Source organism: Tiliqua scincoides, chromosome 1 (assembly GCF_035046505.1).
Source record: "Tiliqua scincoides isolate rTilSci1 chromosome 1, rTilSci1.hap2, whole genome shotgun sequence".
In the NCBI taxonomy this organism is placed as follows: Eukaryota; Metazoa; Chordata; class Lepidosauria; order Squamata; family Scincidae; genus Tiliqua; species Tiliqua scincoides.
Window position 1 is genome coordinate 233,433,186 of NC_089821.1, and position 25,186 is coordinate 233,458,371.

At 45.9% G+C, this 25,186-nt stretch overlaps 1 protein-coding gene across 2 annotated transcripts in view; it reads right to left on the reverse strand.

The window, feature by feature from the left end:
* ADSS2 (adenylosuccinate synthase 2) overlaps positions 1 to 11,555 on the reverse strand; it is a 63,897-nt gene extending 52,342 nt beyond the window's left edge. Inside the window, exon 1 of one of the 2 annotated variants that reach the window (XM_066617628.1) lies at positions 11,270 to 11,555. In XM_066617628.1, the coding sequence (XP_066473725.1) occupies positions 11,270 to 11,440 (171 nt within the window). In that variant the 5' untranslated portion in view covers positions 11,441 to 11,555. The remainder of the gene's footprint in view (positions 1 to 11,269) is intronic. The other variant, XM_066617611.1, reaches the window with a different exon arrangement.
* Positions 11,556 to 25,186: the final 13,631 nt, after the last annotated feature.

A 25,186-nucleotide genomic window follows, 5' to 3' on the forward strand; every position in this document is an offset into this window, starting at 1 on the left:
ACACCTTTTATAAGTTGTTTCAGAAAGAACTGGCCGAACCCCTAGCCGTGGTTTTTAATAGAGCCTTACGGGAGGAGGACAAATTTAGAGACAGTTTTTATCTTAACCTTCATTTATAAATAGGGGGACCCTACTCTGCCTAAAAACTGGAGGCCCATTACTCTGATGAACATCGACTATAGGATTTTAGGAAAGATTTTGAATGACAGACTTTACAAAATAGCCCCTAAGTTGATTATGAGGATCCAGACTAGTGCTGTCCCAGGGAGGAAGATGACAGATTCCTTAGTTCTGGTTAGAGAGATCTTTCAGATGGTGGAGAAGGGAGAGTGGAAAGGGATACTTCTACATATGGACCAATCTAAGGCCTCTGACAGAATTAACAAAGTATCTCTGGCAAACGCTGATGGCAAAAGGTGTCCCAGAGGTTTTCATAAACTATATAAAAACTCTGTATGAGCAGGCATCGGTTATGCCGCAGGTAAACAGATGGAAGGGAAAAATCATACCCATAGAATCAGGGATACGCCAAGGATGTCCATTGAGCCCGCTCCTCTATGTTTTGGTGTTAGATCCGTTGCTGGCCATACTACAGGCAGAGCCCAGAATAAAGGGAATTGCCATGGGTGGGGAAGGGAATAGCGCAGAGGCTGGGAATGCCATAAAAACGGTAGCCCATGCAGATGATGTGTACGTTATGGTTAGAGACGTGGGTGAGATGGAGACATTGAAAGGAATAATAGATGAATACAGCAGGGCCTCGGGAGCGGTGATAAATGAGGATAAAACCAAATGTTATTCTCTTGGGTTGAGGGAGGAAAACATAGAGGTGAGGGCCATGGGGGCTGTTTATGAAACAGATGAAAGGAAACAAGAGGTTCAAAAGGTGGAATCTGTAAAAATTTTAGCTATAATTTTTGGACTGAAACAAAGAGGGTGGGAAGAGAACTGAAAACTGTGGGCCTCTAAGGTGGAGGAAAAACTGAAGAGGTGGAAAAAATGGAACTTGAACCTGTACCAGAGGACGCGTTACATCAACGTGTATTGCGTTCCGATGGCGTCCAATTTGGCGGTGATCTATCCCCCGCCGAAACAGGTGGTGGACAAGGTTACCCATCAGGTTTTTGTTTTCTTGTGGGGCACTGCCTTCTTCCCTCTTGCCCGAGCGATGGCATATAAGAAAGTGAAAGAAGGCGGACTAGGGGTTTGGGCCCTGGGACCTTTGTTCTTGGTGACCTTTGTCTCCTATAACTTTGGCAACTGGGCGAAATGGAGGCAGAGGCCGCAGGAAGGGGGAGCCTTTGCATCTGTATGGGCCCAATTCAGAGACACTTGGGAAAAGACAATCTGGGGACAGAAATAGTGGGCGAAAGAAGAGACGGGATACGTACTAACTCAGGCGATAAAACAATCTTTGCCGGAGTACATGAGGGAGGCAGTGACTCTGATGAAGGAGATGGAGCTCTCGGCCAAGCTGCATAAAATCAGCGGGCTGGAAGGGAAACAACTCAAGCGTTACGTGTATGAAACGACGGTACAGGAGTTTATCATGAGGCCTCACCAAGAGAAACAGCAAAGTAAGACGCACCTTTCCGCGTACCTCTTGCAGGAGAAGGTGGCGCACAGTGCCTTTAGTGAGAAGAGAATCCCCTTTAATTTATGGGAATTAAGGTGGAGGGCTTTCCATCAGGCCCTCAGGGTGGGAGCGGCAAACCCATGGTTGCAAGATCAGAAGAGGTGCAAGAGGCTGACCTGTTCGGGGTCAGGACCCCCTAGATCGGTAGGCACCCCGCCGCTGATAGAAATGGTAGCCCATTTGTATGAGTGTATGCCGGCGAAGGAGTTGTGGAGGGGCTTAGCGAAGGCCTTTAAGTGGCCTGAACTGGGAGACTATCGTCTCTGGAAAGGAGCCAGCGGGAGGTATGAGGGGACCCAAGAGGACGAGTAATGCGGAGCAACAAAGGGAAGAAGACGGATAGGTGGGTGATGCTGTGGTCTACGGTAAGATTGATAAATCTGTATGTCCTTTTTACGCTGGGCAACCAAAGGGGCAAAGAAATAAAGGAGAAAAAGTCCACCAACACGAAGGGATAGGTCCGCTTTGTGGTCTCCAGAGTATACGGTGTCGCAGCTTACGAAAGGGTGAGAACCGGTAGAGACAGCTGGAAAAAAATGGTGGGAGTGGTTAGATGGGGTGAATCCACCTATAACGTGATGTATCTGTGTTCTAGTTAAACAGTTGATGTAATGTGACTAGTTGAAAATGTAAAATGTGATTTCTTTCCTTTGTATTATTTATTGTAGTATGAAACTTTTTAAATAAAAATCTATATTTCCCCATCCTGAGCTGCCTAGCACACGAGGCTGCAGTGGCTTCAAAAATGGCTGCCACTGCATCCAGGGCACTGCAGGGGGCCACCGCCTCCTCGGGAGAAGGGGACTCTTGTCCCCTTTCCCTGGGTAAAGCAAGTAGCCTTTCAATGCGGCTACTCAATTCTATATCGAGCTGAAAGTCGGCATAGAATGAAGAGCTTCCATTTCGGGCATCCAGTCCAACATGGAGGTTCTGGATCCGGTGGAGCGCCTCCCTCCTGCCTCACTCTTTTCCCCAGCATGCCTCCTCCCTGCCCCCTCCCCATCCTTCCTCTGCCTGCTCCCACCCCGCACCTACCTCTCCACGGCTCGGCGGTCTGTGCAACTGCCAAGGGACAGAGCTCCGATGCTCCACCAGCGCTGGGCTAGCACTGGCGCTAGGATCTGCAAACGTGCCTTACAGCATGAGTGCGCCAGTGGTGAACCAACGCACATTCCATAAGATTGGGCCCCAAGTCTAAACCCCAAATTTCTCTCCTAGAACATTGTCTCAGGGACGAAAGAGCCTGATCAATCCCCCCAAAATGGTCAGTGTGTTATACCAGTTAACAGAAAGATAACCAGAACTGTTCCTCAGATCAGATATTCTGCAAGTTTCCTAACCATGTATAAATTGCAAGAAATCTTTTTCAAGATTTATTTAAAATATTTCTGTACCACTTTTCTAAAACTCAAACTTTTCCTCTGCAGAACATTTGACAGCAACATGTACATCACTCTCAGTATAGGACAAGAATTCTGATGTGATGTAACACTAGCCCCTTGCCCAAAAGAGGATCAGCACATGGACTGATGCTACTACAGTTACCATACCCAGATGTGCCATGGTAACAGCATGCAAAACTATCACACATCACTGAGACTGGTAAACATTTGGACAACACTGCAAAATCCTTACAGTCACCAGTTTTCACATCCCTATAAACAAAAAGTGTAATGTAGCAAAAAGTGAGAACAAGAATAGAAATGACAGGCAGTTTAGGAGACTTGCACCCCGTGTGTCAAATCTAGGATGGTACTAGATCCTAGTTCATTACGGATTACAAGTCATAGTAGGTATGTGCAAGCTCTTGGTTTTAGAGGCAGGCTGCCTTTGATTGCCAGATGCAGGGGAGGGCACAGAGACGCAGATTGTGTCTGTTGTCTTGTGTGCTCCCTGGGGTATTTGGTGGGCCACTGTGAGATACAGGAAGCTGGACTAGATGGGCCTTTGGCCTGATCCAGCAAGGTTCTTCTTATGCAATATAAAAAATTAACATGATTATATATATATATTTATATATAATACATATATTATATATAAAGAACATGTGTTTTTCTTTATGTGTAAAGACTGCAGTTGCAGAAAAACCACCACTAAAATATTACAACCCTGCAATTGCTGAGACAGTTTTTCTGAAAGGCGAGTACAATCCTGACCACAAGTTGATAATCCTAAAATATCCTAACTAATCAACACGTACAGCAGTCAATAAATGTCAAAGGAAAAATGAGATAATATTTTAACAAATTATCACTATGTGCTCATTTCTGGTATGACATACTATAAAGATTAATTTAGCAGTACTGTAAATTGTTGCTTGCAACTTTATCTGATGAAATAGCTTCCAAGAGAGGCTTATTTTAAGGCTGTGGATGTCATCAGTGGAGTTTTGAAAAGGATTCGCCTGCACAGGGCAGGACAGAAAGGCTACTTTCTTTAGATTACTTAGAAGCAAGCATAGCCTCAAGTATGCCACCATCAACATGCATCTCAGGCAACAACAAGTTTCTGATTGTTTACATAGTGTGTTCAGAATGACAAAGCAAGATAAAGGATAATGATGCCTTATATAGTGCTTCCCAAACTTTCCTGACATGCCTTGTGCTGCTGGTCGCTGAACCCAGAAGTACTGCTGGTGCTGCAATGTGATGATGTCATCAGCACTTCCGGATCTAATGACTACGAAGGACCCTAAAATGGGTATTGTTGATGGGAGGGAGGGCAGGACAACCTACAAACCCCAGCAAAACAATGCATAGCACAAGGAACACAGCCTCTGCTCTGTAGTCTGCCAGGATGCATCATGATCTTGATGAGATCAGCCGGTGTGTCTCCTGCAATGCCCCTGGGGACTTGTTGCAATGCCCCAGGGTATGGCGACATTCCATTTGGGAACTTTTGCCTTATCCTACTGAACACTGGAAGCGCTGACATTTTCTAAGACACAAAGACTACCAAGACATGAAAAAACTCTAAAACACAGGGTTCGTATATTGGAAAGTTACGTAGTTAGCAAATGCATTCAAGGAAAGTTGGGTATTGTTTTGTTCCTAAAGAACTCTAGAAAGAATGCTACAACACAGTAATGGCATGTCACTGGAAAAATAGGATATGAACGCTATTTCACAAAGAGCTAAAACCAAATTAGGGTGACAACTGATTTTTTTCAATTTTGTTTCCAAACTGATAACTGGGTAAGAGGCAAGTTTTCAAGTGGTGTTCCTCTTATACTTAGCAGGAGGAGAGTAACCATCCCTATTCACCCCAGCACAGTGTCTTTTCTAGTGGCTATCTGCTGGTGTTCTGCATCTTTTTAGATTGTGAATCCTTTGAGACAGGGAGGCTTTAATTATTTTACTTTGCCTATAAACAGCTTTGTGAACTTTTTTGTTGAAAAGCAGTATATAAATACTGTTAATATTTTTAACATTTGATTATACTTCAAACACTATAGAGTGCTTATAATTAATCATGAAAAAAATTATTGCCCGTTAATATGGTGTGTGTGTATATATATATATATATAATGGCTTCAGTCATCTGTATAGCAAAGATCTGAATCATATGTTCATTTATTTTTGGAAAAGAAATTTAATCTTTCTAATTTTAGAAAGTTTGATAGACATTCAAACCAAGAGGCAGGTGCAGCTATTCAATTATCATGCTTTAATAGCCATTTTGAAAATCATGATTAATATAAATTTAGAAAAACAAAAGTTATTCAGAAATTAGTTCCTGAGTGTGAGCTTTTTCTAAGTAAGAGACACGCTACACTAACTTTAAAGTACAGAATTAACAACTGAAACCACATGCGATTTGCTTCCCAATAAATAGCATTATGATTGGGCTGTTATGATTAAGATGAGAACTTCTCATCTTAATGAAATCTGTTGGAATTTAACAGAACTCAATTCATGTACTGTAAAACAAACCCGATTAGCAGTTCTACCTTCAAATCCAATGCTCCCTTAGGAGTAATAACAGCACTTATTTTTACCGAAAATGATCTGCTAGTATAAGAGTGTTCTTTGCGAATAGTATAGACCAGGGGTCGGCAACCTGCGGCTCTAGAGCCGCATGTGGCTCTTTCAGCTGTCTGCTGTGGCTCCTCCCAGTGAAAGTGGCAAAGGGGGGGTAACAGGAAGCACCTGTGTTGGGAGGGCAGACTGCTTCCCTCCGCCCCCTGAGCTGACTGCCCTCTTCTCCCTTCACCCCCACCTGCCCTGCATTGGTTTCCCTTTTCAATTTTGCCCGCTCTGCAGGCTTAAGCTCCCTGTTTTTCCCTTCCCCAACTCTCCAGCAGGACACCGCCGCCCCCCTCCTCAGCCATTACATCGGATGAAGCTTACTCCCAGGAAAGGGTGCCTGGGATGGCAGCCTTGGAGCCTGCTCAAGGCCAAGCGCAAGGACAGGTGAGTGGGAGCCCGCGCAGGTCTGTTCGAGAGTAAGCCCCGCTGTAGTCCCTGGGCTACTCCCAGGAAGGTGTGGAGGGCTGTAGCCTCAGCCCCCTCCTGTGCAGGTCTACTCACAAGTAGTCAGTGAGGCTTCCTCCCAGGAAAGTGTGGAGAGGACTGCAACCTGAGAGCTCCAACCAACTTGTCTGCTCAGAAGTCCCACTGTAGTCAATGGGGCTTACTCCCAGGATAGTGTGGAGAGGGTTGCAGCCTGAGTGAGGGAGGGCAGGCAGGCAGGGCAGAAGCTGGCCTGTGGCTGCCCCCCACCTCCTGCTCTGGCTTCTTCTCTTCCCCACCTCTGGAGACTGTGTCCTTTTTTCCTTCCAGCAGGGTGCCTCTGGAAGGTAGGGGGAGTTCTTTAGTATCCATGTAAGATAAGCAGATGTCATAACTGCCATATGTATTGGAATCCTGGAAGATCTGGTGAGGAGGTAGATGTGGTGTCAGCAGTGGCCCCTTTAAGGGTAAGGCCTGGGCATCCAGCAGAGTGTGCTGCACAGCTGCAGCCACTTGAAGGCAATAGGGCCCTCAGGGATATAAGGAGCACCTGAGGCAGGAAGGGGGGTGTGAGTTGGAGAAGGAGTGCAGGTTGGAGAGGAGACTGACTGGGCTCATTGACTTTGACTTGAATACTCTGACTGATTTGACTGACTTACTTTGGAATCTGACCTTGGACTGTGACTTGGCTTATTGACATTGGACTCTGCCCTGGATACTCTGACTGACTTTGTGACTAATGGACTGCTAGAGACACTGGAGTTTGAAGTGTGGCTGCTGTGCCCAAGACCTGCTGAGGACCAAGGGTCTGCTGTAGTGGCGGGAGACTGCTGGCAGGAGAGAGCACCTCTGCAGGTTGAACAGGCGAGCTAACCTGGAGGTGGGGTCCAGCAGGACTGCAGGGCAGAACCAGGGTCATTTGTTGGGGGAAAGAAGGGGAGCTAATTTGCTTAAAGTGGGCATAATTCTCCAGGCAGAGAATGGCCTTGGAATCAGGCAAAACACCATAGAGGACCAGGCGTCTGAAAACACAGGACAAGAATGTATGACAAAACTAACTAAAAGCTATAAGAGGGGGCTACAGTATAAAAATGGGACCTATAAGAGCATAAAGGTAAAAAAAACAACTATATATGCAGTGTAATCATTTTAGATGTCAAAAGGGTTTTGTGGCTCCTGAGGTTTTTTTTCCTCCAGAAAACAGGCCCAAATGGCTCTTTGAGTGTTTAAGGTTGCCGACCCCTGGTATAGACTCTACATTCAAAAATCATGAACACAAACTCAGGTTTATTTACTGTATTTCTATCCCAACTTTAACCCAAGTTCCTGCCATTGCCTGTACACTTCTATACATAACTGGTTACATAAGCCAACCTTCTGTCAGGATAACCATGTTTACTCAGAAACCAGAATCAGTTAAGTTGGGTCTTTCCCCTAGTAACTGTGTACAGGACTACAGCCTTCAACAACATTTTCATACCTAAAGCAAACTCAGGCAAGAAAATGACATCCTCTCTAGAACCTGCTGCCAGAAATGCCGCCTCCTTGGCAAGGTCAATCTATGGTTACAAACTACTACTATGATTGTGACAAGGTGAATAAAAAAGATTTGTTTAAAAAAATCTTTAAAATTTAAGCCTGCTTTTTAAAAATTTCAATTTGTATACTAGTGTCTCACACTAAAAACATCCTGATTTCATGGAAATGTGAACTACTAACATTAAAAAATACATCTTTCTTAAAACTGAATTGTGAACATTAAGTAAACTGGCTCAGTTCACCCTCAATGCCAAATTATTCATTACTTTTGCACATGAATGAATATTTCAAGCACCAGCAGAATCCAATGTTTAGGCAACTAGCCAGTTACGCATGATTTTCTCAAGGCATTGTTCTAATCAGAAAGGTATTTCTGTTAGTGATAACTTAATACCAAGCTTATTCTAACACAGCCACAACTTGTACATTCTTCTTAAGCAATCACTTGATCAGTTATTGTTAATAACTGTTACTTTATCAAGTCAAGACTTATCCAATAGCAACAAACCATCCAAGAGGTGGCCTTCAGTTTCGTGGAAGTAATCGTATAAAACTACTCCTTCAAACTCCATTAACATCAGTTCAGATGAAACATGTAGTCACAGGCAAACAGTAACATTTTTCTCCCATCAAAAACTATAGTCAACATATGACAAACACACTAACTATCCATTCTCTTGATACTGTGGGCAACAAATGAAAAACGGGGGGGGGGGGAAGCATACCATCCATTTAAGCCCCTTACCTAAAACCAAACAGCCATTAAAAAAAACCCTTAATCCAATCTAATATCAGAGATCATATAACTCACAAATAAGTTGTACCTGCTTCTACACAATTGTTAAAATTCTAGGAACCCTGAAGGTGAAAGGCTGGCCACCCTGCTATAAGGGTGGAAATAGAGCAGGGGAAGCAGAATATAGGCTGGAATCCAAGCTGCTACTTTAGCTTACACAATGGGCTTACATTCACACAAGTGGTTATTTTTCCTCCTTTGAACTACTTCCCTCAAAGCAATTTTTCCACGTCATAGGAAAGCTGCTATTTGCAAAACAAGTTTAAAGCCCTTCTGAGTTCAGAGAAGTACTGCAGTTTTCATGAATCCTGACATTATGATTGAATGACAATACAGTATATTGGCCATGTCTGTGCAACCTGCCAAAAGAACATCACAACTGTCCACTTATACAGGACCAATATGCAGTCTAAGCTAGTATCCTATTTCTCAGAGAAAGCAATAGGTGAATCTTCAGAAAGTTTTGGTCTTCCAAAGAACTTGCAGGGTTCTATCAGGATGAATCCATCAAATGGTTGCCAGTAAGCTTTCAGAACTTTAAAGATGCAATGACCCTGAGGGAGCAGAAATCAGTAACAGAAGTCACAAGAAACACAATACAGAGGATATCTCCTTTTAAAAGACAGGAATGAACTTGGAAAATACCTCTGCCCACAGTTCTGGAGAATCACAAGCACATAGGGTTGACTAAGAAGTTCTCAGGGTTTTTTATAGATATCTTTAGCATCAAAAAGCAAATACTGTGCACACCCTACGCTTTCCCATGATTCCTTTCCAAGTGATCCATTTTTAAGGAAGTATTCTCCTTCACTGTGCATTCATTTAATGATGTCAGCATGTAGTTTAATCTAACTGGCTAAATAGCATTATGTTGTGACCTCATTCATTATGGGATTCTCAATAAATGGAGACTGCAGATGCAACTAGTCCACGAAGAAGCTATATTGTAATAAAAAGAGGACACGACAAAAAGTAGCAGCTGAAAGGGAAGTAATAGCCAGTCAACAGACACTTGGAAAGAAGTGGTTGTTCTCAAAAGGTGATTTTGAGAAATATTTCTGACCCACCCTAAACAGATACTAGACTTTCAAATCACAAATCAAAATGGTGGAACACTCAGTCCTATTACCAATGAAGACAGATAATGAAATGATAAGGCATATTCTTTATCTACGAGCTGACAGTAATTTAGCTGACAGTAGCCTTCACATCCTTACGAAGGTATAAAATTTTAAGTTCTTCTGACAAGACTTCCACACACAGGGCTTCAACTCATTGAACAAGTACCTAATTCACAATACACTGGACCTTTCATTGCAGTTTGTCTTTTCCACATAAACATAATGGCTACTATTTGCAGCCAATAAAAAAAGCAAAACATAATTTGAACATATCCTTGGGGTTTATTATATTTGTTCCTAATGCTAATAACCACACATCAACCAATGATCCTGTCAGGTTGTACAGAAAAAGAGATGTTTACGTGTTATCAACAACTTCAAAATACATGCCTTATACAAGAGAGCACTGAGTGTTACTCAGTGAAGGTGGTGCATGCGTTTTGTTTCTCAGTTTCAAGAATCTTGGGTATAGTATCTGATGTAGTATGGGGGCACATCAAATTTCTTGTGTGTATAGAAATGCTTTGGCGTACACATGGTGCTTGTATGATCCCAGCTACCCTTAGGAGCCATTCATTTGCAGGCCATAGGGCCACTGTATGATCTTCAGACAATTTGTAGCAATGGAAGAACAACAACAATCTTTTTACTCTCATCACAATTGCAAATATTATCACCCATACTATTGTCTCATTACTGTAACTTCTAGTGCATCGTTCACATACATGGCAATGCAAGGTAGGTCTTAAGCCCACAATAAATAAAAGGCATGATTCTATACATGTGACTTATGTCCGCAAAGCGAGTAAACTCACAAAATAAGAGTATGTGAAATGCCTGAGAACAAAAAAAGGAAGGACATTGTTCTTCCTTGTTGACCATGAACCACACGAACTGCTTTCTTGAAATGAAGGCTATAGCACAGCCATTTTCAACCACTGTACTATGGCACACTGGTGTGCTGCGAATGGCCCACAGATGGGCTGTGGGAGTTTTGGGGAGGATCATTTACTAGTAGTGCCCCCCACCAACAGCACGGTGCGCCCTGCCAATTGTGCCTTGACCATTTTACTACCTTCAGTGTGCCGTGAAATGGAAAAGGTCGAAAGTCACTGCCACAGAAGTGCGCACATTTTGGGGGTAGTGGGGGGCTTACTCTCGAGTAAACCTGCACAGAACGACTGCGCTGCCTGCCTTCGGTCAGCGAACGCCAAGGAAAGCAGCAGCCTCCAGAGGTGGAGGGGCTGCGAAGGCCTCACCGGTCTCTCGCCCGCATTCTCGCCCGACAGGTTTGTCCGAAGGAAGCGGATGCTGCACTGCAGCTGCCCGAAGGGAAACACTGGGGCCGGCTGGCGACACGAGCCCAACCCTATACCTGCCTCCTCAGAAGTAAGCCCCATTATAGCGAACAGGGCTTACTCTCCGGTAAGCGTGGGCAAGACGGCAGCCACAGTCCCTCCCCGGCCGTAGCGGGAAGGAACAAGTCGGGGCTTCGCGCCGCGCCTCCACAATGGGGCGGTCGGGGAGGGAGAGCAAGAAGCGCGCCCGAGAGGAGACAAAGAGCCTCCCAGCGATGGCAGCATCCGCCGGGGCGGCGGGCGAATGCTGCGTGCCTGGAGCGCGGCAGTTACTATAGAAACCAGGGCGGGCGAGGCCACACAGGGCAGCTTCGCTACCCCTTCCCCGGGGGCCTCAAGGTGACTCCGCGCGGCGCGGCCCGCCTCACCTGGCACCTGCAGACGATGTCCGCGTCCTGCGCCAGCAGGTCCACCACCTTCCCCTTGCCCTCGTCCCCCCACTGCGCGCCCAGCACCACCGTCACTCTGTTGCCGGGCTGCCGGGAGGCGCTCCCACCGTTGGGGATGGGGGCGGCGGACGAGGAGCCGCTTTCAGACATGGCTCCCGCAGGCGACGCTTCCCCGACCGCTCTGGAGGCACATGCGAGGGACGCAGGAGGAAGCGGCGCCTCCGACTCCGCCACTGGCGGCTCCCGCTTCACCTCATGCGGGAGACGCCGCTGCCGCATCCAACTGCTGCCGCCTACCGGCTCGCGCTCGCCTCAGGCTCCGCCCCTTCATCTGCATAGCATAAAAGGCCGGCGCTCCGAGGCACGAGAGGGAGGAAAAACTACACCTCCCAGCGTGCCTTCCGGCTAACTGCAATGCTACCCCATTGAATGACCGCGGGCCGTCCTGGGAAGCGTAGTTTGCTTAGGGGCCTCGCGCCAGTCAGCCGTTAGCCAATAGGAAGCGAGCGCGAGGCGGCGTCTGTTGCTAGTAGCGGTTGGGACCAACGTTCATTGGGCCGTGTAGATGGCGCGCCTTTCGGCCTCGCTTGGCAGTCTCTGCTTCTGCTTGGTTGGATGCTGCGCGCTGTGGAGGTGCGGGAACGAAGGCTGGGAGAAGTCAGGGAAAGGGCGCTGGGCAGTGTGAGCCCAACCCCATGCATGTCTACTCAGAAGTAAGTCCCATTCTAGTCAATGGGGCTTACTCCCAGGAAAGTGTGGGCAGGTGTGCAGCCTGTGACAGCAGTCCTATCCACACTTCCCTGGGGGTCAGCCTTGCTGCCTGTACTGGGACTTGCTTGTGGGAGGCATGCACAGGCTGTGTGACAGCCCAGTCCTGGAGCCTTGGTCTCCACCAGCTGCAGCAGCGCCAAAACAGCTATTGTTGCATCCAGGGGCACTGCCAAGGCTGCTAGAGGCCTCCTCAGCAGGGCTCCCCTTCCCCTGGGTAGAACCCCAAGCCCCACAGTGGGGCTGCTCAAGTCTGCGCCAGCTATTTTGCCTGCACACTCCATGTCGGGTCCTATAGCCGGTCACAGAGTTCAGGATCCAGCAGAGCAGAGCTCCACCAAGCCCACCCTGCCTTCCCTCCGCCCCATTCAACCCACTCCCCACCTCCCCCCCCCCCCAATCACTTACTACTAGCTGGAGTGCTGGCTGGCCAGCCTTCCGAATGGCACTGAGGCTCAGCGCTGACTGGCACTGGCAGCCCCTCCTCTCTGGGTGCCACAGACCTGCCTTATGGCACATTTGCAACACCTGGTGCTGAAGCTCAGTGCTGGCACTGCTACTGTTTAAGACTGGGGCCTGAGTCCCTTCACTTGTGCAGCCAATCATTCTTTGGCCGACTACCTGGGTTTACAGAAATCTTAGGTGCACTTGGCCTCTGAAAGGGGTGGGAGTTACCCCCAAGGTAGTGCCCTTTTTCAGTTCAGGAAATTCCCTGGTTTGAGCATATACTGTATTGTGAGTCCCAGTCTCAACTTTCACATGGGAGTTTTTCCCACATTTTCTGTAGTTCTGCTCTTTAGCCTAGGAAACAGGTAAGAAACCTGATCTAGGCAGGAGTTCTGCAGGGATGGGTGGTATATTGTGACCAAATGAAACAAAACCTTCATTAAGTTTGGTCCTTTGTCCGCTTTCTCACTCCTCTAGTTCTGTTCATTGGTGAATCTCTATGCTCACCACAAATTTCTTATAACTAAGGCAAAGAAGTTGTCTGGTAGGCAAAGGAGTTGTCTGGTAGGAAAGTCTACATGCAGTGAAGGACACCAACCAGACTGGAGCAAATGGCAACCTTTGCTGGACTCAGAGCCCAATCCTGAGCTTGGCGTGCCGGCTTACCGCCAGCGGGCACTGTTGCAAACATGCCATCAGGCATGTTCACAAGGCTTACCGCCTGGTGAGCAACCGTGCTAGCCCAGCACTGGCTGGTGCTGGGCTAGTACCGGGCGGGTGCCCAGCCTCTGCCGCTCAGAGGTCGCGTGGTGGAAGGTGGGGGGAGGTCGGGGAGGAGGCATGGCAGGGAGGCGGGAGGTGGGGAGAGGGCGGGTGGGAGACATGCAGGGGGAGTCAGTGGGGAGGGAGGCGGGTCTGATGGAGCTCCACTCCACCAGATCTAGAGCGTTCGTGTGGGGTTCGACGCCCTACACAACACTTTTACCTCACTGTCGAACTTTTGGTCAGCAGTGAATTGAGTAGCCCCATTGCCGGGCTACTTCCCTTACCTGGGAGAAGGGGATAAAAGTCTCCTTCCCCTGAGGTACCGCCTGCAGTAGCCCAAGGTACTCAGGATGCGGCCGCAGCTGTTTTCAGTGCCGCCAAAGCTGCATGCCATGGGAACTCAGGATTGCGCTGCCCTATGGGGCAGGTGCAATAGGCTCTGAAGCCTGGGTTCAAGTGGGGGGGGGGAAGACACCTTCTCTCTTCCTCCTTCCCTTGGATCATTCTCCCTCTTCTGCTCCTTGTTGTCACAGGCCTTCTCCATGACCCTCGTCCCTGTCTAGCTTTCTGCTTTCTCTCTCTCCCCCGTCCTGTTTTCCTGCCTCTTTTTTTTCCTCCAGCCTCTCTGACCTCCACCCTTTCCCAGCTTTCTGGCCCACCCAGCCCTCTTCAGTTTTTGTAGCCCTTGTGGCAGTTGGCCATGATGTCATCACTGGTCACGTCAGGACCCTTAGTGGCCTGAACAGTGGCATGCAAGCCACATAGAGCCATGTAGAAGGGTAGAACCACACCTGCCTTCACCACCATCAGCTTCAGTCAGTGGCATCATCATAGCCTGAGTGAGTTCCTGGCCAGCCCCCCATGTGCATGCGCACTACTGTTAGTTGACAGTCACTGCCTTCTGCATAATCTCTTCACTTCCTTTGCCACTGTGCCACACTTTCACCCTCTTCCAATTGACCTGGAAGAAGGGGAACAACACAGTGGTAGCAAAAAGAAGAGGAACCAGCAGGTGCTTTGCTCTTTTCCCTTTTGAGTGTTTTTCTTAATAAAAAATTGCCTCACTGCAAGCTACAGTGGTGGAAAATTTTGCTACAGTGGGGAAAAAAATCACAAGCACTTTGTATTTTTTCCACCAAGGGATAAAAGGCAAAGAGCAAAGGGAAGATTTTTGGAGAAACAAGAATGTTCTCCCTTCATTGTTCTGCTGCAGATTACAACCAAGCTGAAACTGATTTAGGATCCTATCCTATCCAACTTGCCAGTGCCAATGCAGCTACAATGCAGCCCTTATGCAAAGAAACAAATATTCCCTTATTTTAAGGAGGTCTCTGTGACTGTGTCTCTCCTACAGGATGCAGTGCACATCCTGTTGACACGGCTGCATCAGCACTGAAAAGTTGGATAGGATTGGGCCCTTAATTCCCCTTTCTTTATTCAGCTTGCATTTTAATTGCAGGAGCACCCGAATAAGAAATATGAGTTTACATGCCTTTGCACCCCAAAATAAGCTTTGGGCTATTCCATAACATACACTGCCATGACTGGGGGATGGTCCCTTTCAACATGCACAAGTATTCTCTTTGATACAAAATATAGGTTGGACCAACGCATTTTAACACATGACACTAGGTGGTACAACTTAGAAACTGGGGATATGTACCCTCTGTTGAGATCAGGCTCATCCCAATGACATCCCAATGTGAAACCAGGAGACTATCTCTTATGAGACACCATAGTGCTCCAGCTAGGTGATCAGATACAGGCTAGTGATCGAATACCGAATGGAAGGGTAAAGAAAGGCAAACTTTCTTGGTTCTTTAACAGTGCAATCCTATCTTGCACTGGAACAGGCAGGCCAGGAGGCTTGCACTGTGTCCAGAGCAAGATTGCGGCCAGGAGTGGCTCAACCTGAGACAAGGGGAAATTCTTCCCCTTACTCCCGGGTAAGCCACCACATCCCCAGTGAGTCTCCTCAGATCTGTGCCACTTCATAATTGCTGGGTCCCAGCCACACCTCCCGCTCCTCACCCACCCATTCCTTCCCTGGAACACCCCCCCCAAACACCTTCCTCCCACCTCAACCAACACAACCTTTCCTTTCCAGGTAGGCATGGAGGCTTGATGGGGCCTCCATGGGCTGGCCCATGTCCCTGTGCTGACCCAGCCAACTCACAAGGAGGCTCAAATGTGCTTAACGGCACATTTGCAACCCTCCTGGGCCGGTGCAAGGGACTTACACTCTTGGGTTAGGATTGCACCCTAAATGAGTTGCTTAGAGTGAGGAAGCTAACCTGAAGCAGCTGTTTTATGGAACCACAATGGGAAGAAGGGGACTTTGGCTGTTGCAACCCCTACCACCCTTGTTCAAGAGCAGGGTCTACTCAGGACTTATTTCTGAGTAGACATGCCTAGAATAAGGCTGTATGGTTTGTTGGATCATCTGAACAGTGTATTTTGTGTGTGCTGAAATGCTAGCTGTGATCACAGCACCTATTAGCAGAGGAAACTAAAACTTTTCTCTTTATTTTATTTTCAGATATAGAACTAACACAGGAGATTATTATATCTTTTCAACAAGATCTACTGTAAGTGCTTATGATCAAAGTCAACATTTGTACACTGTTAATACTTGTGCAGGTCTAATTGATCATTTTCATGTTACCACTCTGGCAATTCCTGCTGTAATTTGGTGTTCTGTATTGATGAAAAACTAGAAATTGTTTTAAAGACCTTGGTGCAATCCATAATAAGGCACAATTAAATTCCATTAAAATCTACAGTTAAACTCTTGGCTTTTTCACAAGCAGCATTCTTTCAAGTTACCTTCACTGAGGCAATGGTCATGGGTTCCCACTAATTATGATTATTAAACATACTTATTTACTACTTTTCCACAAAAGTAGTTACATAGCAAAATAAATGAAAATTATGCTGACTTGAATGAAGCTGTTCTGAAGTTGTGCTGTAATAAATATGTTCAGAATACATGAGCAATTACTCCAGTATAATCTGTAGAATCAATTACTATAGCAAGCTGCACTTGAACTTTAAAGAATTTCAAATGAAAAACCCTTGGGGCCCAATCCTATCCAACTTTCCAACTCTGGTGCAGCCACAATGCAGCCCTGAGGTAAGGGAACAAATGCACCCATACCTTGAGGAGGCCTATGTGACTGTCCCCCCACCACAAGATGCAGCGCACACCCCATTGATATAGTTGCACCGGCCCTGGAAAATTGGATAGGATCAGGCTCTTAATTGGTCAAGAGCTGTCTTTTTGATAAGTGCCCTCTGTTACCAATAATTTGGACAATGAGTACACAGAATTTCTGTCACAGGTGGAATAAATTAACATTCTCTAACAAGGTTATATATACAATTTAGCTTACAATTTAACTAGTTGTCATTTAGCATGTGAAAGTCAGTTGGTAGTTTGAGTGTAGTGCAGAAGTTCCCAAAATGCACCACATGGCCTCTTTTTCCCAGCTCACCACGCCAGCATTGTGTGAAATCCCACACAACTAGCACAAGATCTTGCAAAATGTCAGCCCAGCATGCCTGGAAGGCTACGCAGCACCCCTGTGAGTGTAAAGGTAGCCACAGCCCTGGTGAGTTTGGAAATCACTGCTATAGTGAAACCAAGATGTCCACTGCATATGGTACATTTCTTGCCCTCATTGACATAGAAAATTCACCTGTTAAACCAATGGTTCTCAAACTTACTGTGATCCTACTTTCACAGCAGCCTCTTCTTCTCAGCTCTCCCTTGTGCCACCATCTTGAATCACAAGAGATCTCACATGATTCTTGAAGATATCACAAGAATTGTGCGTGATCTTGCACAATCCAAGATGGTGCTACCAGGGAGAGCCAGGAACTTTGGCATCACCATTTTGGATAGCGTGAGATCTTGTGCGATCCAAGATGCTGTGCCCTGGAGAACCAGGAAGAATAGGCTGCTAGGGACATTCTGCAGCATCCCTGTGAGTTTGTTGTGGCACCCTTAGGCACTATGTCGCACAGTTTGGGTTCCTCTGAGTTAAATATTTTATCCCATTCATTTCAATGAGATCTAAACCAAACAGAAAGGTTTTGGTAATACCAACAGAACAGTCAATATCCTTCTTTATTGCCTATTCTAGTGGTGTTGAAAACTATACGTCTCCCTTACAATATTCCACAACTTCTGCATGAAAGATCCTGAGAGAGAGATGTTGACTAGGAGCACAATGCTATCCTTCACCAAACTATAGCACACAGTCACACCAATGGAGCATGCACTGCATGCTGTGGTGGGAGGTGGGAACCAGAAAGTCGAGGCAAGTAAAAAAATTTTCTACTTACACCTCAGTAGGCCTTATGGCTGTCTGTAGGTCTCCTTGGACCCACACTAGCTATCTAGCTTATGTATGTCCAAGGAGAGGAAAGGGGTGGGGCAGGATGGAAAATGGGATAGGATTTGGAATGTGCTTTTGCAACTGAGATCCATCTCTCCAGTCCACTACCTGCTCCTCCCCCAACTCAAACCTCCATGCCCACAACCCCCCCCCCCCCACTGACTTAACCTGGGTCAGCAATGGGTTGGGTTCCATAGTGTCAGATCTATGGAGTCTCTGGCCATTCATGCCAACAGCTCCAGAATGCCTGAGTCAGCACAGTGGCATAGCTAGCGGAGGGTGGGGGCGATCCGCTCAGGGTACCACCCTTGGGGGGCGTGTAACACAACAAATTCCCCAACATCGCTAACATCACGAAGGTTCAGAGTAACCCCATCATGCTAGATACCATTGGATGTGGAATTTCCAGCGGAATGCAATGCAGAAAACTGGATTGAAATATCTCCTTTCCATCAAAAGTTATGGCCAAAAAACCGGAAACAAAAAAATGCATTGAACCCTATGGAAAATGAAACTGAGCCATATCACGCATTTACTTGTGAGTAGGTGAACTTGTCATAGTTCGTCAGAAAGGGCAGGCTGAGAGGAATCCAATTATACCAGAATGGTTCCTATTCAATGAAAGCAGCCCTCAAAAAACACCCAAGAAGGAAGTCCCTCCCTCCAAGCAGATGAATGTATTGAGCCCTATGGAAAGCGAAAGTAAGCCACACAGTTTACTCGCGAGTAAGCAAATGTGCCTCGGCTCCTGGTCAAGTCAGGCAAAGAGGAATGCAAGGCTAGCTGCATGGTCTCCATCTAATGAAAGTGGAGCTCAACAAATGCACCAGAAGGCAGCCTCCCCCAAAGAATAAACCAGAGGCTTGAGCTGGTAAGGTGGGCACTGGGGAGGGCTGAAATCTCATTGCTTTATTTGTGGGGGGGGGGGTGTTATTGCAGGCAGCAACCCCCCCCCAAAGAATAAAATGGAGGCTTGAGATGGTAAATTGGGCACTGAGGAGGGCTGAAAATCTCACTGCTTTATCTGTATGTGGGGGGGAGGTGTTATTGCAGGCAGGCTACAGAGAAAATTCACTTGGTGAAACAGGGCTGGCTTCCCCATATTTATCTGTTTTTCTTTAATTATTTATAATTATTTTATTTTGCTTGATGATGTCACTTCCAGCCATGATATCACTTCTGGTGGTTCCTGGACAGATTGTCATTCTGAAAAGTAGGTCCCAGTGTTAAAAGTTTGAGAACCACTGCCTTAACTCAAAACAGGCCAATGAGACATCGGGGGGGGGGGGCAAACTAGTGAGCAAAATTCTGGAAATTGTGGCTTTTAGGAATAATACCATCATGTTATATACTATTTGTTTCAGAATTTAATCTTTTGTTTGTGGGGAAATATTCACTGCATTTATATTTCTGGCCATTATTATTATTCATTCCATGTCATGACTATTACTATCTCTGTCTCACTTACCTCACAGGGTTGTTGTGAGGATAAAATAAGGGGAGGAACCATGTACACCACCCTGAGCTGCTTAGAGGAAGAATGGTATAAAAAGTGAATTAATTAATTAAACAATAATTATTAATTATTAATTAGTTAATTAAGACATATGGAGTGACAAAAATTTATGGGCCCCGGGTGTCCTCTGTGTCAGCACACCTTTTTACACTGTCATAAGTGGATTTAAGGCAGCAACAGATACCAAGATCTGCTATTTGATTGGACTGTAGGTGGCACTGAGTACAATCCTAACCAACTTTCCAGCATTGGCATAGCTGTGCCAGGTGGGGCATGTGCTGCATCCTGCAGTTGGGGGGGAAGTCATGGAGGACTCCTCAAGGTAAGGCAATGTTTGTTCCCTTAATTAGGAGTTACATTGCCCTTATGTCAGTGCTGGAAAATTGGTTAGGATTGTGGCCATTGTTATGCTGGCGGCAACTTGCTCTGTCTCCTTTTTGCACCCATCCAGAAACATTTATTATCTTTTAAGAGAACCAAATCTAATCTATTACACAGGCTTGCGCAAAAACAACAACAGCAACAACCAAAAAACCCTTTTTTAAGTTGCCAATGATATTTGAACGAATTTAGGATATTTTTGAGTGCTGAATCAAAAAATGGTATCGGTTTTGCCCAATTGGCTCTAATTTGGGGTATGGTATAGCCACCATATACTGATTCAAGAAGTTTCCTCATGAGGAAGCTGACACCGTGACTCTTCATAAGGAAGCCACTTGAATCAACATATAAGGTGGCTATGCCGTATCCCCCAAACTAGAGCCAGTCAGGCAAAACTGATGCCATTTTTGGATTCAGCATCCCAAATATACTCAAGAATAGGTCTAACTTTTTCATCAACAAAATGTGCGTAGGCCTGTGTTATTAGCTCCCCACCCCAGATCACTGGGACCCCAACTACCTCCATTTCCTTCTTGTCTGGATATAGTTTTACTTTGAACCTGTGGTTGAATGACATTGTCAAATAGATGAAAACTAACAGTGAAACTATCTAGACAAAATAAAAATAATAGCTGGGTTTCCTGCCATCTAGCTGGGTAGTGTGAAGAAATGTTAAAAGATAAGAAATGCAATCTTGGGACTGTACTTCTGAACATGTTTCTACTTCTGAAGTCTCATGATACTTGCTCTGCCAACTGCAGCATTATCAAGTAACAGAAATGTGGCAGTCTCAAAAATCATTACTGTAATTAACTCTATATGGAACTGCCTTTGAAAATTGATTGGAAGCTGCAACTGGTACAGAATGAAGGAACCTGCCTCCTTGTGACAGCATATTCTTTCTATTATTTTCTTGTCAGCTGTTATTCCTGCCAGTTAGCTTCTGGGCAAAGTTGAAATTACTGGTGTTCAACTTTAAAGAGTTATCCAGGAACAAAAACATTATATAAATAAAATACTATTTTATAATTTATTACATAATGACTTTACTGCTGGTTGCTGTAGGTGCAAAATTATAATTTACGTCTAATACGGATTTAGATGTTTACAATTGTGCATTAAATTTTGTATTCTACATTTTCTTTATCTAGATACATTTAGAATATGAAGGAACTTCATTTCAAGAATGGGATACTGGTTCATTCTGTATAGCTAGAGATAAAAGGTCAGGATGCATATGCAAAATCACATGCATAAGAGAAACAAGGATGGCAAGGGAAGAACATCAGTTAGTGTTTGATACTTTAGAACTGACTGTTCCCAGTGGGTAGCACCTTGACTAGTGTTTCTGCTGTTAGGAGCTACCTCTGGAAACTGAAGGAGTGTTCCTCTTGCCTAAGGAGGAACTTATGTGAGCTTGTGTGAGCAGAATGCTCCTTCATAGTGATAGCTTATGTTTATGAAGAGAACTCTTGATGAAAGCAGTAGTCAAGATGCTACCCACTGAAAATAAGTACAGTGTTATAACTTATGTGTTACTATTCATTTTGGACAGGGAAAGGAGCAACTCAGTAATGCTTTATTGATTGTGGGTGGCACAGCAGTGTGAGAGTCATCTGTGCCTGCTCAGAACAAAGGAGGGTTTGTTACCTGTTTGTTTTTGTATTACTGGCATGCTATGTTTGAGATAGCTTGCAGGGCAGGGTGACAAAATGAGATAGAGCTTAGAACCTGAGACCAAGGACTATAGCCTGTAGCAAGTCAGGAAGTAGGAGGCTGAAGTTTAGAAACAGGGACAAGTGACAGCTCCGAGATGGAATTGTTACACCAGCACCAAGTTGCAAAGGAAAGGGTTTATAAAAGTAGTAGGTAGCTTCACACCTTTTTGGATTTACGGTCAAATCCTTTCCATTGTTTACACTGGCTGAACGTGCGTTTCTCAGGTGTAAACAACTTTATGGCCGTTGCAAACTCAATTAGGCCAGTGCACAGGGCCTGGTCACTGCCTCAAGTGGCGAGTGGCCTAGTCTGCGCAAAGACACCCAACACTGCAGGTAAGCCAGTGCAGGGTTTGGAGGGAGGCCTAGTACATATATATAAAGTAGTGTTACCTTCTTAAAGGCAGGAGGTCTGATCTAGAGGGTAGAGTCTCCATTAGCCCAAAGATAACATCTGAAGGTTGCCAGTTCAAGGCCACCAGTAGCTCCGTGAATGGTGAGACCTTGAAGCAGCTGACAAGCTGAGCTGAATTATTCCACCTGCTCTTTGGTGTGAGCAAAGAAGCTTCTTTGCTCTCTTTCAAGTGAGAGATGAAGGAGCTGATAAGTGTGGGAGGCAACTGGGGGCCAGAAGTGATACCAGACCGTGAAAGATCCATCTGAAATGCTGTGCGGTTCTTGAAAGATAGAACCTTTCTGTTATTGTAAAAATCTCCTCAGGGATTTAGCGATAGCCTGCTTTTGTGAACCGCCTTGAATAAAGTCAGAGGAGTAATCAGATGACCAGAAAGGCGGTATATAAATATTATTATTATTATTATTATTATTATTATTATTATTATTATTATTATTATATAGAAAGTAATAATATACAAGGTGTGTCCAGAAAGTAATGAGAAAGAAGTTCCTGCACTTCAGAAGGGCTCTGTGAAGGGAGAAGCTGGCCAACATCACTTGGGGTGGGGTGCCAGATATACGTTAGAACACTAATCAGTTGCATTCCAACCCTGTCAGAATCAAGACATTCTTTTTTGTGACACCCTGTTCAAGTACCTCATATTAAGAGGTTTGGAACAGTGGTATGCAATAAAATTTTGTGTGAAATTAGGTAAAAGTGCATCCGAAACTTTGGAAATTGTGAGGAAAGCTTATGGAGAAGCTGCACTATAACCTGCACAAGTTCTTGGTTGCTTGAGACAAAGAGTTTTTTGTGTGAGTCCTGACAGCAGCCCAGCCCTTGACTTGGGCCTGCGCAAGGGACTTGTGCCGGCCCAGGAGGATTGCAAACATGCCGTAAGGCACGTTTGCGCCTCCTCAGGAGTCAGCTAGGCTGGTGCTCAAAGGCACGCCGGCCTGCAGAGGCTGGAAGAAGCCTCCATGCCAATGGCCCAACGCAAGCCTTTGAGGTAGGCAGGGAGGCGGCAAAGAGCAGGCGGGGAGGGAGGCATTCCTTGGTGGGGGAGGGTGGGCAGCCCTGGGGGCGGGCATGCAGGGAGCAGGGGGCCGGGCTGGCATCCGACAGTTATCCCAGATCCCATCCCTCTTCCCAGGGAGAATGGAGCAACTTGAAGCCACTCTGCTCTCCTTGGACTTGCACCACCTCTTGAGGTGGCGCAAGCCCAAGGAGACCCATAGGGGAAAGGCACCTTTCCCAGAGGTAAGGGGAAAAGTTTCCCCTTGCCTCTGGCTGAGCCACTTTTGGCCCCTATCTTGCACTGGATACAGTGCAAGCCTCCTGGCTTGCCTGTTGCAGCGCAGGGTAGGATTGTGCCCTTAGAGATTGTACGAATGAAGGTTGGTAAGAAGATGTACTGATCAAGGTTAATAAACACATAAGGTTCAATAAACACATAAGAAATATTTATTTTTATAATTAATTATTGCCATTATCTGAATGTAGACATTTTAATTCTCTCAATAAACACATAAGAAATATTTATTTTTATAATTAATTATTGCCATTATCTGAATGTAGACATTTTAATTGTTGTAGCTTAACAAAAACAACAATGCATTGTACAATTCCTGGAACTCACAAGATTTTTCCAGTTGTTACGAATCCGGTAAGTTGTCAACCGTTGATTTCAATATTAAAATATCAGAAAAATACAGGGTGACCCCAAAAAAACAGAACCCAAAATTTTTTTATTAAATGCTACGAAGGTCCAGTAAATTTCAAGAAACTTACTGAACTCAGACTTCAATCTGTGTACAGTTATTCCCCAAAGTTTCAGTTATCTTGGTCGCTTTGCATAAAAGTCATATTCTTTCCAAAGAAAAATTAAAATTAACAGTTTTATTCAAAGATTTGTGGGTTCTGTTTTTTTTGGGTCACCCTGTATATTATTATACTCTAGAAACCAGGCTTTGATTTTAAATACTAGATTTCTACCAGACTCAGATTTTACATGTCAGGCAAACACTTTCATAGTTATGAATAACTAAGGGCGCAATCCTAACCGGCACTTATGCTGGCATAGGAGCCCCGGGAGGGTCGCAAACATGCCATAAAGTAGCATAAACGTGCCATAAAGCATAAAGCAGCAGAAGCCTCTGCAGCGGCTTCCTCCCCGCCACTTGTGCCAGTGCACCCGTGCCAACACAAGAAGTGAAGGTAGGCGTGGAGGAGGCGTTTCTGGTAGGGGGGAGGGCAGGCAATGGCGGCCCTGGGGGTGGGTGCGTGGGGAGCCGGGGGCGGGGCTGGGACCCAGCAGTTATGTCGGATCCCAACCCCCATCCCCAGGGAGAACGGAGCAGCTTCAGGCGTTCCAGAGGTGGCACAGGTCCGAGGAGACCCATTGGGGCGCGCAGTCCTTACCCAGGAGTAAAAGTAAGAGTTTCCCCTTGCCTCTGGCTGAGCCGCTGAAGCCAACGAACCTGTGTTGGATGTAGCGCAAGCCTCCTGGCTTGCCTGCTCCAGCTCAGGTTTGGATTGCGCCCAAAGATAGAAAATGTTGATTACCAGTCTAAGAAAGATTTGTGATTTGAATTTATCACCGTCCGGGTAATGTAGAAACCTGTATAAATTGAGGTCTTATGTACAAAGGGTTCCCTGGCTGGCTTCTGCAGCTTTACCCAAGTTTAGTGGATGGCATTCCCCTTGCCCCAAGCTGAGCCACAACTGGCCCCAATCCTGCTCTGGATATGGGGCAGGCCAGCCAGCCTCCGTGTTCCAGCACAGTTTAGGATTGGGCTGTTAAAGAGATAAGTTATTTCTCAAAGATGGTCCATGTTTAAACCAAATAGAATACAAATACATAAGCAGTGAAGTAGAATTGGGGTCAATTATGCCATGATTAGGTTGATTCAGAGTTATTGACTAACCAATTACAAAAGGATTTGTAAGAATTTGCAGAGAAAAATGAGTTAAAATTACTGATTTAATGATAATTTTGTGTCTACAAGAGTCGTAACATTATATGACAACTCAGTCCTATTGATGATGAGTGGTGGCACAGTAGCCACTACACCAGCACTGTGTGTCATAAAAGAGCCGTAAAGTGCTTTTGACACTTGGAGAGGAAGCAACACTAGGGGGGAGGCTAGTGTCCTGTTGGTGAAAAGGCTTGCATCCTATAGAAGCCACATTCAACCCAATGGCCGCCCAGGCAGGTAAGTACAGTGCTGGGCAGTGGAGGGTTGGGGGAGGATTGAACGTAGGTGGGGGGTGTTTGGGGGCAGGAGAAGGCAGGGAGGGGGGGATTCGGGCGAGGGAGGAGGGTGGGGATGGTGGAGTAGGCCTCCACTGTCTCCTAACTCCCGTCCTGGGTCTGAAAGCCCCACATGGGGCTACTCAGTTCTGCATTGGGCTGTTTGGTTCTGCTGAAAACCTCACATGGGGCTACTCAGTGTTTTGGCTGGGCCAGCACTGAATAGCCCCATTGAGCAGGCTGGCCCTCTA